Here is a 17742-nt window from a genome sequence, read left to right on the forward strand (position 1 = left end):
GTCTGGACGTAGTGTTTTCCAGGTGAACAGCTTTTGGGAATACCGTTAGGAGATTTCGAGTTGAAATTCCCGACTACTTTTGAAAGTTGGTCTGTTGGTTTTGGACAAAGACAGAATTTCCATATATAGCCCACCTTTGTCCATTTTGCAAGTGAAATGGTAAATGCAGCTAGCAGCTAAGCAACGATAATCTCCTCAAGTATCGTTATGATTTCAACGTTTTCATGTCCAGGGAAAGTTTGCACGCTTCATGGCCAAGGACAGAAGTTTACATATCCTCATCATGAACGTCGCTGCAATATTTATTTCTTTTTACTGTTCATCTCAACATCTCGCTGCATCTCTGCAACTTGAGTTTTGCAGAACATCAGCTTGAAGTTAGTTAAATTTGCAGGTTGGCGACAGTATGTACAATAATCCATCTTAGAATCTGGTGCAAAGGTTTGAATTTATTTGAAACTTTCTTTCATCTACATGTGATTGTACATACAGGCTCAAGTGTGGACACTCTCATTGGAAGGCCGTTCCAAAAGCATCATATTTCCCTTCTTTATCCAAATGGGAATGAACTCCTAGTACTTGTATCCCAGTTCAGCGGTGTAGCTGTTGATTCATGGTTAAGTTGAAGGCATTTAGCTTGTTCATGCAGATAGGTGCAGATAGGTCCAGTCAAGCCTAAAGGTGTTGATGTTGGAGCAGTTTCATTGTGCGGTTTTCTCACCTGAGCGTGAACGTGTGGGCGTTCTTCCAGGTGTTAAGGTTCAAAAATTGGAGAAAAGGAGTACGGAGGGCTCACAAGCAAAATGACAACTCTGGTCCAGAAGGTATGATCAAAGCGAAGATTTATTGATTACACACGCGTGGAGTCCGACGCTGGGCAAAGTCAGCGATCGAACTAAAACTTACAACAATCAGACAAAGGTTTTATATGCTTAAGACAACAAAGCCCCCCCTCTTTTTGCAAAGTAGACCCAATACAACATACGTCAGCCCAAACCACAAAATGTTCCTGTTAACTTTTAACATAGTTTTAAGAACATTACGTCTCATCTCCATCCCGGTGTCGCACCGTGAACGCATTCTCATCTCCCAGAACATCTGGTGCACTTCCTGTAACCGCCTGACAGTACGCCGGCACAATTTGCAGTTGCAGCAAAAACACATCTCAACTTCTTACCTACTAAGGTGAATCTACTATGGTGTGTACGCGTATGTGTGAGCGTGTGGGTGTCTGCGGTGTATGCTTGTGCATGTGTCATGACCTCTCCTTCATTCTGGCTCACCTCACACCTCTCGCCCTCGCCAGACATAAGGCCTGCGCTCGTACAGCTGAACTATGTGTGACCTCTAGACTAAATGTCACACTCAAATGATGCTACTCAAACCATGAAGGAAACTTACTTAAAATGAACCTAAATGAGCCTTCAAACTTACTTAAAATGATATAAGTGATAAATGATAAACTTAAATCTTAGCTCTAAAGGATATAAGTAACAAAAGATAAAAATAACTCCAGGCGTATGTCATGTAAGCAGGTGTGTTGCAATTCCTTTCAGAGCTCCTGTTCTTCTCTCTCCTTGTATTGGCTGATCATAACGCCTGCCAAGAGTTTCTGACCCTCCCTTGACCAGGAGCCACAGCTCTTTAATAAGCTCAAATGCAATCATGTATAAAAGATTAAAATCATTTTCATAACAAAGGGTTTTTCCTCTCAGGCCTGCCAATATGTTTGCTCGTCTCTATTACAGTTTTATCATTGAACATTACACTGATCAGCATACTATGTGGGAATTACAGATTACCTAATGGCCAAAGCATTTTGTCAGACCCCTCACAGGCGACACATCAAAGTGGGCTCAAGTACGATTGTCAGAACTGCTGATCTTTAGCAGATAAATGGCAGCTGATTAAGTTCAAGTTTGAACATGTAACCATACACTTAGCACGTATCATTCCAGCAGCATCCAGCTCCGGGGAAGCCCTCTCCACTGTAAGGTCATTGTAGTGATGGATCTCTCTGATGTCAGTCATGAGACGAGCTGATGGAAATGCCAAAGATCCCCACAGGGAGAGCGTTCCCTTTTTCCCTTTAGTCTTTTCATCCATCAGCTTGTGTGTTAGACTGTCTGACCTTTTTTGAGTGCTGATGTTAGAATGAGTCTTTTATAGAAGTCCATTATTTCTCACAGTAAATGTGTCTCTTCCATGTGGAGCCAAATATATTCATGAAACAAGCATGTGATCTGTTGTTTGCTAAGCTGATTTCAAGCCAAACATAAATGACATTTTTAAAAGACAGAATCAGACTTGAAGAGTTCTTGGTACATTTTCATTATAATGAATAAACCTAAATCGTCTGCAGTTACTTGTAAAGTCTGTTTTGGTTCAGTTTCCAACTTTTCTAAATGTCCACAGGTAAAATTAACTCTGCCAGATGATCCCAGACTTGCAAGCAGTGTGTTTAAATTGGTGCTGCAGATCTCTACATATGTGCCAGCAGATCTGAAGGAGGGTTTGAGTCTCAATAAATAAATACTACTAAAAGATGGGGAAACATGGGGTATGCAAAAAACATAGCATGCAGTTTTTCAGACGGCTATCAGTCAGTGAAACATCTGAAAGTCGTATGGCTACTTGGCTGCTGTCATTGTGGCCTAAAGCAAACAGTAAGGATGTGTTGCACTGTAGATGCATGTTCTTTGGTAGCTGCACAAACACTATTCATTTAACAAAACGGTGTTTCTCTGTGACTGTAAGGAGTTGTTGTATAATTTCGTTGGTAGTGACCGGGGACGGAGCTGGAGATGGCAGAAGTGAAGATTCTAAGAATTTGATTGGGTGTGACCAAAAGGGGCATTATTAGAAATATATTAGAGGAAATCTCGGCTTGAGTGATTTTAAGACATGTGCAAAGGAGGGATCATAGATATCCTGGGCAAAGGAGGCTGAATGTGGAGCTGCCAGGTAGGAGCAAAAGCAGAAGACTACAGAGAAAATTCATGAAATGTAGTGAAGAAGGACACGCAGAGAGCTGGTGTGACCAGCGTTGGCTAGGATTGGCTGAGATGGAGCCAGATGATCCACTCTGGTGACTTAAAGGGAGCAGCTGAAAGAAGATGTTTGTTACATCTGTGCTCTGAATAACTAGTTAAACTGTCAGATGCTCTGGGCACAGAGACATTAGAGCTGGGGTGTCAGACTCTGTAGGCCGTGACTGCATGCTGAGCTGGCAGCCCCTAACCCCGCTCAGGGAAATTTGAATCAATGTGTTTGGAAAAATGTACTTTTATTGCACCTTGTTCATTCACTCATGAGCTGCTGTAACATGAGTCAAATGGCTGAACTGCCTTCTCAGCATGCAGTCAGGTTCTGTACATTGTTGCTAATGACCCATTAAATGTATTCAGGTGTGTTGCAGCAGAGACACATGTGCAGGTTTCAGGACACCGTTTGGCACCTGAGCTATGAATGTTGAGCTTTAGCACCAAAATCAATAAAAGCTGTTAAACTCACTACCAAACATAAGTGACAGTGTCACTGTATTAATGAGCTAACGTTAGTCTGTGTGCAAGCAGCAGCATGAACACATGAGCACAGTGTGTGGCACCGTTGCATACAGATTGTCATGTCGGTCTGCAGCTGCAGCTGCAGCTATTTCGCATCTTCTGAAAAAGCCTTCCTAATAGCATCAGACCGTGCCATCACTTAACCAACCGCATTTCATGAAACTCCTACAGTAACAGCCAAGCCTGCCTGTTTGAGTGTGGTTGATGACTGTGATGACTCTGTTTCATATTTGTGCTGTTTTTGATCATTTATTGTAACCTTACGCTAAAATTCACCCACCACGTGTGAAATGAGGGCCAATGCTTCCCCCTGAATCAGCAGCAGCATCCAGAGCTCGCCTCACACAGGAAGAAGAGAACGGTTCAGTCTGCGATTACTCATCAGCTGCTGCGGTGGTCACATGGTGCACGGGACAACAATGAAAAACTTTCTTTTTTTCTGTCCCCTCCCTCTCCCACAGTGCGGCTCCATGACAGCATATCAGAGGAAGGATTCCACTATCTGGTCTTTGACTTGTAAGTGCTGGATTTGATTTTTACACATTCCATCAATGCACCTTTCAGACGAATGCAACACGAAACAGCAGCTGTGCAGAACACACCCACATCTCACAGAAGACAGGTAGAAACCTCACAGCTGTCGGTCCGATGCACCGTCGCAGAGGCATCTTGGGAGTATAAATGCGGCATGTTGCCTCTGCTTTACTCCATCTGTCGTAGCAACGCTGAGTGCTCAGGCACTACACACCCTGTTGACACACATCTTATACACACTCCTGCATCATTCCTGCACACGCTGGGACCAATGAAAATGAATCTTGCTGTATAGGATCATATAAACACGCTGAGATGTACCGTTGGCTCACACAGATGGAAGGTTGAAAATATCTGTTCAAAAGCCATCTGCTGAATGTCTTTGAGCTTTTTTACAAAGTGATAATCATGTAAGAATTCCAGTTTTCCCTGAGTGTCCCGCCTGAGTAGGATGGATGGGTTAAGGCTAAAGTAGGTTTTTTCTTTCTTATGCTGACAGCTCATATTCAGTTTGTGACATATGAGCGATATGGGTGGTATTGCTTCCAATTTGTGACAATCTCTTTAAAAAACGTATAATTTATAAAGATATAAACATGGCTGTTACTTTGCTCGATCACTGGGAAGGAAAAGGAGAGATTGCACCTGTAATTCAGTATCAGTCTACAAAATCCTTACTGTAGATGCAGCTATGGTGTCAGTTTGAATATCCTATGTGGCCTCGTCCTGGAGTTATTGTGTTCACATAGCTGGGTGTCATGAGAACTCCAGAAGGAGGTAACGTGGGATTTTCAGGTTGATACCATAGACACATCTCCCTAAAAAGTTCAAATCTTGGTGAGGGTCAAGGTTTCTGAAAGTCTTGTGAATGTGAGAACCCTACAAAGCTGTCACCTTTCAAATCCGTTCCAGAGGTGCGTGTACTGGGAGGCTGAGGGGTGCCACTGGCGTCTGCCAGCATTTATGATTTTGCTTTTGAACTTGGTACCAGAGTCATGCTAACGACTGCACTGCACCTCCAGTTTTAACAGAAATTGAAGAGATCTGTAGGTGTAGTTTTTAAAGCCAGATGTTTTCCCGTTCTGGCTGTATATGTGATTTCAGCTGCTCGGCAGTTTGTGGCAATGCTGTTGTGATGTTGTGATGTGATCTGGCATCGTCTTGGTGAAATAAGCTTCCCAAGGAACAAACTGTTTGGCAGCATGCAGGCTGTTCTGCATTTGTGGATGGTGATGCCATTTTCACAGTTTGGACTCTGTAAGGCACCAAGAGTTCAAATGAAACAATCAATGTGCAGACTGTCAGTTTTAATTCTGCAACAGTCTTTAATTATCTCACCCCAACCGGTCGCAGCAGATGGCCCCGCCCCTCCCTGAGCCTGGTTCTGCCGGAGGTTTCTTCCTGTTAAAAGGGAGTTTTTCCTTCCCACTGTCGCCAAAGTGCTTGCTCATAGGGGGTCATATGGTTGTTGGGTTTTTCTCTGTATGTATTATTGTAGGGTCTACCTTACAGTATAAAGCACCTTGAGGTGACTGTTGTTGTGATTTGGTGCTGTATAAATAAAATTGAATTAAACTGAACAATCCAGACGTTACCAGTAAAGTAGACAAACTCCAATTTGTAACTGGACAACAGCAGGAAGCTGACAGGGGGCCTGTTTTAGAAAGTTTAATTTGGAGTTGAGGCCCATATGAGAAAAAGTAAGGAAAGGGTTCTCGTTCATCCAGGTCATGATGGTCCAAAGAGCTTGGAAAGAAAGCGACTGGCCTCTTTTGTAAGATGTTTTCACCTCTCATCCAAGAGGCTTTTTCAGTTCCACGACTTAAGATGTCTAAGGAGCTTTCTTTCCAAGCACCTTAGAGGTTTTGGGGTTTTTGTAATTTTTGTTGGGGGCTTTGTTTTTTTGTTTGTTTTTTATAATTTAGCTTTCGAGTCCCAGAGTTTGGATTGTGGGAGTGCATCCCTTTAACTGAATGAATACAAGGAACATCCCATGAGACAGTTGTAAACAGCCTCTCTTGTTAAATTCAGCTGCCTCTTTTGCTGTAAACTTTGCGTAGGAGTCAGGTTTGTGAGAAAGGAAGGATACTAACACCCTTCTCAGTAACTGGCCTTCTCCTCCTCTCCTGTGTATCATCAGCTGTTGTTTGCAGTCATATCTGGCAGCCAGAAAGGAAATGGCGTCAAATGTATTTTAAACTCGACGAGCAATAAAAAAATAAGATCAGAGGTGTGTCTCCTTCCTGGCTACAAGCATCTCCTCTCTTCCCTTAATTGAATCATTGCCAGTATGGATGACAGGACATGAGAACACTCCCAGTGGGTTAAACCAGAACTTTAATTGAATGTTAAACGCTGGGCCAGAGAAGGGCATAATGCACTCTGTCAGTGCTTGCAGCAGCACCATCGTAACCCTGCAGACCTTTTTACACCTCAATATGCGTCGACGCTGCTGTATGAAACTTTAATATGGAAACCCCTGCAGAAGAAAATATGTTTTGGAATATGCATCAAGCTTTAGGAAGAACGTCTTTCTCCACTTTAAAGGGCAATTAAAGTAATTTTACCCGTGGTCATGAGCTGATGAGGCACATCAGTCTGGACTTTCCCCCTTTGCCCTGTTCAGATGCTTCCAGGTGGAAACACCAAGTTAATCCCTCTGTACTCCTGTCAGTCTGCAGTGCTGCTTGAAAGACTGTGGCAGTTTCATGGTTTTCTGTATTTCTGAATAAATATAGACTGAAAACATCTTATGTTATATATCACATTAACAAAAGTTGTAAAAGAGCATTTAGCTAATGTACTTGGTTTAACATCCGTCTATGATGAACATCTCCAAAGACTCAATTGCAACATGATTTGTAGTGCTCAGTTGTTAGTGCCACTTGATTTGATCTGTGTTACTTGGAAAATCTATCTGGACTTGAGTCATGGAAATTTTTTCAGCTGGAAGGAATTTCCCCTCCAGCTGAAACAATAATATTGGTGCAGCGCCTGGATGTATCTGCTGAAATCAGGGTTTTCCTAGGATTTGCTGGGCCTCGTGTTCTTCTGTGTTCCCAGCCCTACAGAGAGATGGAGTTTCTGCTCTAATGTGTGAGACACTGCAAACACATAGCTGTTGCCACTTTAAAGTAATCACAGTAATTTCAACATACCAGTGCAAATGGGACGTACCAGTAAGCTGTTCACTGTCAAAAGGAGAGAGGTGTTCCTGCTACTGCTTGAGCCACAGCGCTGAAAGGCAACACATTCAAACTGTGAATAAAGTCGTTCTCAGTGAAATCAGTTGGTTTTTGTTTCACTGTGTTTGCTGCATCTCCTTCCCAGAGTCACTGGTGGTGAGCTGTTCGAGGACATTGTTGCCAGGGAGTACTACAGTGAAGCTGATGCCAGGTCAGTGTGAGCTTTGGCTCATATAATGTATGCATGTGCTTTTTTATTACTGCATTACTGTAGAAATGCCATGTGACTCTCCCTGGGCAGTAAAGGCATATTCATGCACCTACAGTAAACTATAGCAGATACACTAAATTGACAGCTGATCACAGTGGATGTTTGCAGAACTTATCATGCAGTGAGTCCAGCAGAGCCTGTTTCTCTGCCTTACGTATGCATGTATGCCTTTTGTGCCCCACATCTCTCTCTCTGTACCTTTTCTGTTTCTTCTTTATGAGGAGGCTCCTTTCTCAGTTTCAGCTTCTGTTCTGTTTATTAAAAATCACCCATAAAGCAAATAATCCAGACTAACTTTTGTCTAACATTTTAAAGTTTCCATTGGAGATTTTTATTCCTTCCTTCAGGAGTTATGGGACAGTTTCTATGCTCTGGATTCTGTTTTGTGGTGGATTTTGTTTTTGAAGAAATGTTTTTAAAGTTGACACGTGAAAGTGTTTTACATGAAGCAAACATGTGTCCTTGGTTTTTTCTCTTAATAACCTGAAGGAACAGTTCAACAGTTGTCTTTCATATGTGCGTTGCATTGATTTCATGTCATTATAAAAGGAGTGGGAGTGGTTCATCTAGTTTAGCACAGAGACTGGAAGCAGAGGCAAACACCTCACAGAGGCTGTCAAAGAATACAACTACCAGCACAGGCTGTGTGCACGGGTGGAAATGGCTCTATGTGATTTCCAGTCAGCTTCAGCACTTGTTTGTGGAAGCTTGAGGCTGACAGGATTTTACAGTCTAATGCTTGATGTTCTGTCTGTGATCTTACCTCAGCCCAGCTCACGTCTACTCTACAAATGCTTTGGTTTAACCTCGAAAAGACTGCTGCTGGTATCTGTGCAAAATAATTACTGAATATTCCAAACACAGCACCGTGCAAAAGGTTTAGGCGGGGAGGAAAAGTGCTGCACACAAAGAATGCTTTCAGAAGTGTTAATCATTTATTCTCATCAGTCAACAAAAAGCAGTGAAATCTAAATCACATCAGTGTTTGGTGGCACCGCCCTTCGCCTTCTTCTAGGTCCACTTCCACACAGTTTTTGAAGGAACTCTGGCTTTTAGGTTGTTCCAAACATCTGGGAGAACTAAGCACAGATGTTCTGTGGATGTCGGCTTCCTCACATCCTTCTGTCTGTAATCCCAACCCCCTCGATGATGTTGAGATCAGGGCTCTGTGGGGGCCGGACCATCCAGTACTTCTTGTTCTTCTTTACGCTGAAGATAGCTCTTCATGACTGGCTCTGTGTTTGGGCTCGTTAAACAGTCATTTATATTTCTGAAAGCTTTCTTTGTTTAGAGCATTTTTCCTTACCTGCCTGAAACGTTTGCACAGCACTGTATTATCCACATTTTGATTGTGAAACCTGCACAATGCAGGCTGGTTCTCAAAAGGCACAGAGATAGAAATGGCTCCGTACATAAGGTAGTTTCCTTGAGCCTGGACAGCAACAAACACCTGTGTCAAACAGCTGTACCTGGAATCCTGCATCTTAGCCTAATGCTGACAGCTCTGAGTGGCTCTGTCACTGACTTTATACAGCAAGAATTGGATGCACATGTTTGAACTTATTTTGGATTTTCTAATCCTCACAGAGCCAAAAGTATACATAAAGACTTCGTTCTGTATATACACTCACATCTCTGAAGAAGTGGTGCAGAAAGCTCTGCAATGACATGTTAATGTGTTGTTAGTGATCATGATTGACTACAGCTGGTAGCTTCTCTTTGGATTTGTTTGCTCGGCTGAATCAGTGGTGTCAGTGCTCACAACAATGGCCAAGTCCAAGGAACCCAGTGAAGATCGAAGAAGGTGATTCTATATGACGGGAAGGTTACTTGAAGCCATTTCTAACAACTGCTGATTCCAAGCTAAAACAATTGAAACAAAATGCATCTTGTTTGGATGTGTTCCCGTTTTGACCCACATTGTCACCCTCAGATGAGAGGAAATCAGTTAGGAAGTTCAGGACCAACCCGGCAACCATTAAGGCTCAAGACGCATGAGGCGAGTTTTACACCACCGTGGATTGAGAGGTTGCTGACCACGAAAGAAGCGCATTCACACTCAGCTGAAATTTGCAGTTGCCCACATGGATAAATCTTCAAAAGCAACGTTTTACGGTCGGACAAGACAAAGAGCTGTTTGGCCCCAATGACAAGAGGTTTATTTTGAGTTTCCTTAACCTGAGAACACTGTACTAACTGTAGGGCCTGTTTTACTGGTACGAAGTTGATGGAACAGTGAAATACAGTTGAAACCCAAACACAGCTGGGTCTTCCAACAGGACAAAACAGGATAGCATGCTGCTCCGAGCTCAGCCTCAGCTTCAGCCCTGTTGAAAACGTGTGGACTATGCTTAAAGATGGGCCCGGACCACGGGAACCAACGTTTTCAGATCAGTGACAGTGGTCAAATATACCGACAGAATTATCCCAGAATCTTGTTGATGGCAAAAAGCATCATTTTAAGCCTGTGTGAATTTAGAGAAATCCCAGATAAATTCAGGCTTGTGCACTCAAGTCTTTCTTTCAGAGTCCTGCATGCTGCACAGTCCTTTCCCAGGAGAAGGAAGGTACATTCAAATTAAAAATTCAAAGCCCCATAAATATGCCCAGGACGAGTCGATGGAAACCTCTGACCACAGCTGAACTGTTATACCATCATACAGTTCTGTCGTGCAACCATGTATTTGTATTTTCATATTGCAGTGTATTCATCAAACGCTCATAGTCACTGCTGTGCCTGTTTAGTCTTCTGTTGCTTGTGTTTCTAGTCGTATCCTGTCGCTTGGTGTGTGTCTCACTCTGTCTTTGAATGCATTCCTCGTCTCTCTGTTAAACTTACTTCCTGTTGGTTATTTTAATGTCCTTGTGTCTCTCATGCTTCTTACCTGTGTGTTTTCACCTTCTCTGCACATGGCCCCTCTCCTCTGTTGGCTGTACTGTTATCTGTTCCTGGCTTCTGTATTTATAGTCCGGCCATAGGATTCAAAATATTTACTCTATCATGTTGTGTATTTAGGTCCTGACAGTGAGCAAAGTAGTGACCTGTTTCTGTACCAAGTAGCTGTATTTTTGACAGTTGTGCTGTTTCCCTGCTTCAGTCTTTAGGCTTAGCAAAGCTCACCATGATCTGACTCTGAATCAGCTGCACTACAAAATCTCATTCATGCCATTGAAGACTGAACTGTTCCTTTTAGATTTTGTACTTTGTCAGTCCAGTCCTACTTCAGGTGTTGGTGCATTTGTCAGCCTTTTCTTTGTTATCTGACATTTACCCGTTCTCCCTCTCCTCTCTGCTTCTGGCCTGGTCTCTCTCCCTCCACAGTCACTGCATACAGCAGATTGTAGAAAGTGTAAATCATTGTCACATAAATGGCATAGTGCACAGAGACCTGAAGGTTAGTAAGTGGCTACGTGCTGCACCTTGTCTCTCAGATCCACTGCCTGATCAGTCAATCAATCAATTAACCTTTCACCGAGTGCCACCTCCCTCAGAACCACACCCCCTCCACCAGTCACCCTCGCACATCGCCACTTGACAGGACAGTTTTAAGATGCGCCTGCAGCAGCAGATGCGCCTGCAGCAGGGCGTTGTGGGCAGGTTGGCTGGAGACGAGGCGGTAGGTTGTGTAGTGCAGGAGGGGGCAGGCAGATCTCATCACAGCCTGCCTCCACTGTACGCTATGGCCCCAAGTGCATGTAGCATCTTTGCAAAACGGTGATCTGACACAGCCGCTGTGAGGCTTCGTCAGAGGATCAGAGAGGAGGGCAGAGGAGAAAGGATGGTGTGGTTAAAGATTTAATGATTATAATAATGTGTGTGACCCTTTATAATCACGTTATGATTCTAAAGGTGGTGCATCATTACCTAGCACTAAAGTTCAATTCAAATTCATTCAGTATGTTTACACATAAATAAATAAATCAGAGAGAAAGTTTGAAGCAACAGAATCGCTTGTTAACAATTTTTTAAATAAAAATGTGTTTAAGAGATGAAAGAAGGAGCAGACCGAGCACTACCTGAAATCTTCTGTCCTCACAAACAGAATGTGCTACATGAGTCCGCCAGTAACACTTTCAGTATAATACAGTCATTATATTCTTGGACTTAGTTTGCCTGTTAAATCATATTATGTAAGCGTACAACAATTTAGCACACACTTGTTACATTTCCACAATTCAGATATTTGTATCTGTCTCTAAGCACACTCTCACACTGATTCACTGCACTGGGAGCAACTAAGGGCTTCAGTGTGTTGCCTGAAGGATCGATCCTACTGTCCAGTCACACACTGACCTGAGCCGGTCACCTGGTTTAATCTGACCCACACGGGTCAACTAGCATACTTTTCTTCAGCATTGGTAAGTTAGCATTGGCTAGTGTGTCATAGAGGGTCGAGTGATGTCAGTGATTTCATTAAATATCACATGTTATATGTTTTTAATTCTTTACTGCATACATCCATACATCTTACTATGTTCTCATTTTTAAGTCTAATTGTGGAAAATAAAGAAGAATGTGGTGTAGACGAACATTTAGTGTGAAACTACAGCATGTGTACTTTTCATTTAAGTAGCAGATTTGGTTTTTCAAACCAGGCTGTTATCAGTCACAGGTTGCTTCAAACTTTAACTGCTTATATGTCATTTATATGTCGTCTTTGTGACAACATTAGAGTTTCAGTAAAGTCTGTAACACTGTTCATACATATGTTTCAACTCCTGTAATAAACCATACTATTCTGTAGCTCCGCCTCTCTCAGTCCTGCCTCCAGCTGCCCAGATCTAACACCACCTCTGCTCTGAGACTCGGGCAGAGAGTTGGCTGTGTGTGAGTAGAGGATGATGATGAAATTCCAGTATGTGTTTTTCTTCTTTTTATTTTTTTAACTCTCTTACAGAAAACAGTATCTAACTGTGGCAACACAGAAAAAGCACTATTGAGTGAACGGCCCGTTTTCAGCCAAAATTACCTCAAATTGCTCCTAATTTTAGCTTCTGGGCCGCCTTGTTGCCACATTACTCTCTCTGCCCACTAACACGGCCGCTAGCTCCCCGAGGGTCAAAGCAAGCTCACAGCCACAAATATGAGTGTTAGCTTGTCACTAACCCATGGCCCCCTGGTGTTTGCATGCAGTCATTGCATCCAGCAGATCCTAGAGGCTGTGCTCCACTGCCACCAGATGGGTGTGGTCCACCGCGACCTCAAGGTAAGTAGATACGAAATGAGGACAAACAAACTCCAGTCTCTCTTTGTCTTTTTGTCCTGATGGTTTCCAGTCTGACTCCTTGTTATGTTCTTTCCTTTTGCGTGTCAATATTCTGAACTAAGTTTGTGTCAAAACACTTGAATTGATCTTCACTAGAAAAAGTTGGAATATTTCTCTAAAATACAAGGAACCAGTTCCCTCGTCCCCAATGGAGCTGTGCCCCCAGTTTGCTTTAAAGAGCAGCGTCTGCTTAATGTAAAAAGTGTTGCTGGGTGTAATGATGGGAATAGTTGTGCTAAGTTCAAATGTTCAGGAAATTCAATGCGTCCTTCCAAGAACGATGCACTCTTTTTCTTGTAGTCATGAAACCATCAGCTCTGGTATCTTGTAACCAGGTCAAAAATACTCTGCGTTACATGGAGCCATTGTCACTTACTGAGACTGAGTACGTTTTAGTGTCTCATTATGGTTAATTGTACTAATACATCCACAGTGGTCTTTCTTCTCCAATGCTGCTCTCCTCACTGTGGTTTGCTCCCAAAGCTCTAATTTGTCAATCAAATGAAGCGGGTGTGTCTGAGGTTTGCTTTACCTTCAGCAATAGTAAGCTGACGTTTTGCATCTGTCGACCGCCCTCTCCCTGCACTCTGATTGGCTGTTGCCAGGCAGCTGCCACAGTTCACTGCAGAAACACAAAGAAAACCAAATGCAGCCAAAGCAAACAAGCGAGCGGGAGCGCGCTGTAGAAAGCACCCACATTTTTGTGTTTGTGTACTCGTGTGATTTAATTCCTCCACATGATCATTTTTGCAAACACACATCTGTGGAAGTTGATGCAAAGCTCTCTATGTAGTGATGTAAAGAGTCCTAGATCACACATACATGTCTGCACTATATGACAATGCAGGCGTTAGTTCACTGACTTATCATTTACTGCATTTCAGTGTCATTTATTTTCAAATAAATTCAGATTTTCAGTGATCAGACTGCAGCACAGTCCAGCTCATCTTACACTGTGGAAGCTTTTTGTCAGTGTAAAGATTTAACATCCCTGAGATGTTTGAATATAAGAAAAAGGAGTGTAATGATGAAGAAACGCTGCTGTAGTCAATGGAGAGGCTTAAACTGTAAGAAATGAGTCGTATAACAGAAAAAGTTCTGTTTTTTTCATTGTCCAGACTGTCCTTGTAATTATCAAACATTTTTGTTAACAGAATCTGTTGTTTTTGTTTGTTTTTACATTTATAAAATAGAGAAAAAAAACAGGAACTTTCAGTTCTATTCAGTCTATTACTTCTTTGCTTTGGTGCTGTGTGAGTGGTCAGAGGGGACGTCATTGTCAGTCAAAGCTGAAAATACACTTAAGTCTCAAATTTCTGCCCATCTTCACGAGGACCAGATGGAAGTTCTTTGGTGGGCTGACTCTGGACCCTGGCCTTATGTTGACACCCCCGCTCTAAGAGTTTATCTTTACTCTGTTGTTTCCGTTTATCGGCCTTTATAATATCAACATTATCCACCCATATATTCTCCAAAGACACTAGAATAGAAACCACTTGAACAATTATGACAGAGTTTTGGTGATCAGTCAATATCAGCGCAGCCAATGAGGAAACACGGTGAGTTTTACCGTCAGAGTCACAGGCTGACAGTATTTTGATGGCTTTCTGGATCTAATCTCATTTATTTGTCGCCTTTCTGAAAATTTTGTTCTGCGTCTCCCAGAAAATCTCAGTAATTTGTTGCGTTTGTGATAAAGCTGTAAAACATGTCCCACACCGCACCAGCTTTATTAATAAAGCACTTTAACATAAAACCAGGGTTCATAAAGTGCTGTACATTTGTCACAGAGGGAGTCCTCCAGACTGAGGAGGCTCTGATTCATCAGCACAGTAATTTTATCTGCTTTTTGACTCAGTGTATTAGACACAATCCAATTACATCTATTACAAGAAGGGAGCATAAATCCTGCTGTGAACTGTGCACACATGCAGAAAGTGCTCGTGCATTAGTGAGAGTGTGTGCATGCTAAAGGCACATACACAAACCTGACTGCATCCTGCACGGCTCCATCAGTGAAATGTTTCTGGGGATTTATTTGTGTTTATCGCCCTGCGTTTGACTATGTTTGCATGTGTGCTGTCTTACCCAGTCTCCAGGCCAGAGAGCCGCAGTAGGTCAGTTAGAGACTGTGGCGGCGCTTCAAGGGTTCAGTGACTGGATTCATTGTAAAAGGAGAAAGAAGGCAGTGATTCATTAGCAGCCCTTAAAGCACACTGGGCGCCTTCCATCCATATGGCCCCATCTGAGCGATCATAAATAGATTATAAAGCACATTTGCAAATCTTCGGGGTATGCAGCCCAATATCCACCATGAGTGAGTGTCAGCGTTCTCTGTGGACAGAGGAGAAGCTTCTTTTTTCTGTGGGAGCAGGAAATCCTCAGGTCTGAGCATACAGAATAAATGATTTGGCTGCAAGATCCAATGCAATCAGATATGAAATGATACAATCAGTCAAACAAGGAGGCACTTCTCTAGGTGTGTTTTCTTTTTTCCTTCTGTTAGTAAGATGAACGTGGAAAAACACACAGCAGTCCTGATCCTTTTCCACAGGGCAAAGGTTTACGTTTCAGCTAACCAGGAGAAGAAGCTCTCAGTGACTGAGCGTTAGCATCAATCTGGGAAGAAGAACAGTACTAGCAGCACTGATAAAGTGTACTACAGTGTTACTACATTTAGGAGTCTATAACAGCGGGCATGTTACGAGGACGGTGATCTTGAGTCATTCATGGAGAGAACCTCATGGCTCTGGCACAGTGACTTTTATCTCTGTCGTGGTTCCAGGATCTGTCCGTCCAGTGAGAGATAAGATAAGTCTTTATTGTCATTGCACAGTCATACATAATACAATGAAACTGGAAACCTGTCCCACGTCGGCACTATGTACAACACGACACCGCACAACAACTTAAGTAATAAAAAAAGAAGAAGTGTATGTTTATTGCACATTATTATTATTATTGCACCCTGTTATAAATATTGTTGTTGTTGTTGCCCCCAAAAAGGTCCAGGGAGGTATCCAGTCAGGTCAGCTGTTAGCATTGATTAGGGCTGTTGTAAAAGCCGTCCTTGACCTCAGCAGCCCGAATCTCCTGCCAGACGGCAGCAGCTTAAAGACCCGGTGAAAGATGAGGCCCACTCTAACTGTCTGTACACGGTCTGACAGGAAGTCTCTGATCCAGCAGTTTAACTATTAGTCTGTCTGGGAGTGTCGTATTGAAAGCAGAGATAAAGTCACCAAAAAGCAGCGTGGTGTTGTTCCGGTGGGAGATGGTGGTGTGGAGCGTTGTAGCAATGGCGTCTTCAGCTGATCTGTTAGCTCTGTATGTGAACTGGAGCGGGTCGAGTGTGGGGGGCAGGCAGGAGGTGACGTCGGACCAGTTTCTCTAAATACTTCAGTTTAGAATACCAGTGTGCACTGATGACAGGAGTAAATATACTGACAGGAAATTCTCACCAGGTGTTGCTAACGACCCATCTAGTCGACCCATGCAAAGGAATCAAACTTTAGATGTCCACAAGTTAAGACACCAGCTGAAATCTGCCGGTAATTAGAGAGCAATCCCACCATTTAGTCCAAATCAGCTGGTCCCAACTCTGGCCTATGAAAAGGAGTCTCATTGCCAAGGTGTCACACGAAAAGCATCTCATGTGAGTGTATTTATAGTATATATAACTCAAACCAGTGAGCTCTCAAGACTCAACACTAGTTTCTTGTTGCCAAACTTACTGGTTGGTTACAGAAGAATTTCTAAACTACTGAAGGTTCCAGTGAGCACCGTGGGCGCCATCATCCAGAAGTGGAAACACCTCATTTTACCAGGGTTAGGCTGACCAGGTGTTTGGAGGTCAAAGACACGGCACATCACCCCAGAAATGCCACACCAACATTAAAGTTTGGAGGTGGGAACATCATGGAGCGGGGCACTGGCACGCTCAAATAACTGAAAGAAGGATAATTGGAAAAATGAACCTTCTGTAAAAGATGAAAGTTCAGCGTTTTTAGACGGGTCACACAAAACTCCACCATCTGAAGACTGTGGAAGAACACACCTGAGCAGTGCATGTGAACGGTCCAAGCAGGACGTGTCCTCAACAACAAAGGCTCCTGTACAAAGTGTTAAATACATTTCAGTAAGTGTTCAATCATTTTTTTATATTATATTTATATTTTTTCTATTGGTTGTTACCAACATCTGATGAGAATTTCATATCAGTTATTACCATTGATTAGAAACCATTAGAAAAATATTTACTTAGAAACCTGGTGATGTGCTCAATACTGAGTTTACCCGCTGTGTATGCTGTGTATGCTGTGTATGCTGTGTATGCATATAAGTGGTAGCTCTTTTATTGGATTGGCTGAGAAACTGGAAAGGCTTCTTGTACACTTACCAGTGCTGCATGAAACAGCAGATAAGCACAAGTACCACAGGAAGCAGCGCAGGGTTCCTGATGTGATGCTGTGGTTTCCCTTCATGTGCAGTCAAGAAGAGTTACAGGCTTGGCTCTGCCTGCTTTTAGTCAGCCAAGAAAGAAGCGCTCTGATGCGACGACAGTTTCCCGAATTTTCATTCGATTCTAGGATTGATGAAGTTTGAATGTGATTGCATATTTAACGATACAGCTGAACGTGGCTTCTTCTCTGTCAGCGGGAGGCCTGTAAGGAAAGCTTCTGAGATTATAAATTCAAAAACCGATTTTGGATTCGGATCATTCTGAAAACTGAGTACATTTTAAAATGAGCCACACCGCTGGCTGCAGCAAAATGGCAAATACATTTAAAAAAGTTCAACTTTCTCAGCTTTGACAGGAATGATCTGCCTCCTGTTTCCAGCCCGTTCTGCAGCCTTTCATCAGTCTGTCTGATGCAGCATCATTTAGTTGCTTGCATTAGTTTTCAACAGACATGCACGTA

General features: G+C 42.8%; 1 protein-coding gene across 5 annotated transcripts in view; it reads left to right on the forward strand.

Annotated features, from left to right (window-relative positions):
* Positions 1-17742, forward strand: part of LOC116328975 (calcium/calmodulin-dependent protein kinase type II delta 1 chain) — a 103632-nt gene that overhangs the window by 55953 nt on the left and 29937 nt on the right. For all 5 annotated transcript variants that reach the window (XM_031750871.2, XM_039608770.1, XM_031750872.2 and 2 more), the window contains exons 4-6: positions 4028-4082; positions 7431-7496; positions 12691-12763. In XM_031750871.2, coding sequence (XP_031606731.2) covers positions 4028-4082; positions 7431-7496; positions 12691-12763 — 194 coding nt within the window. The remainder of the gene's footprint in view (positions 1-4027; positions 4083-7430; positions 7497-12690; positions 12764-17742) is intronic.

Source organism: Oreochromis aureus, linkage group 3, assembly GCF_013358895.1.
Source record: "Oreochromis aureus strain Israel breed Guangdong linkage group 3, ZZ_aureus, whole genome shotgun sequence".
Taxonomy (NCBI): Eukaryota; Metazoa; Chordata; class Actinopteri; order Cichliformes; family Cichlidae; genus Oreochromis; species Oreochromis aureus.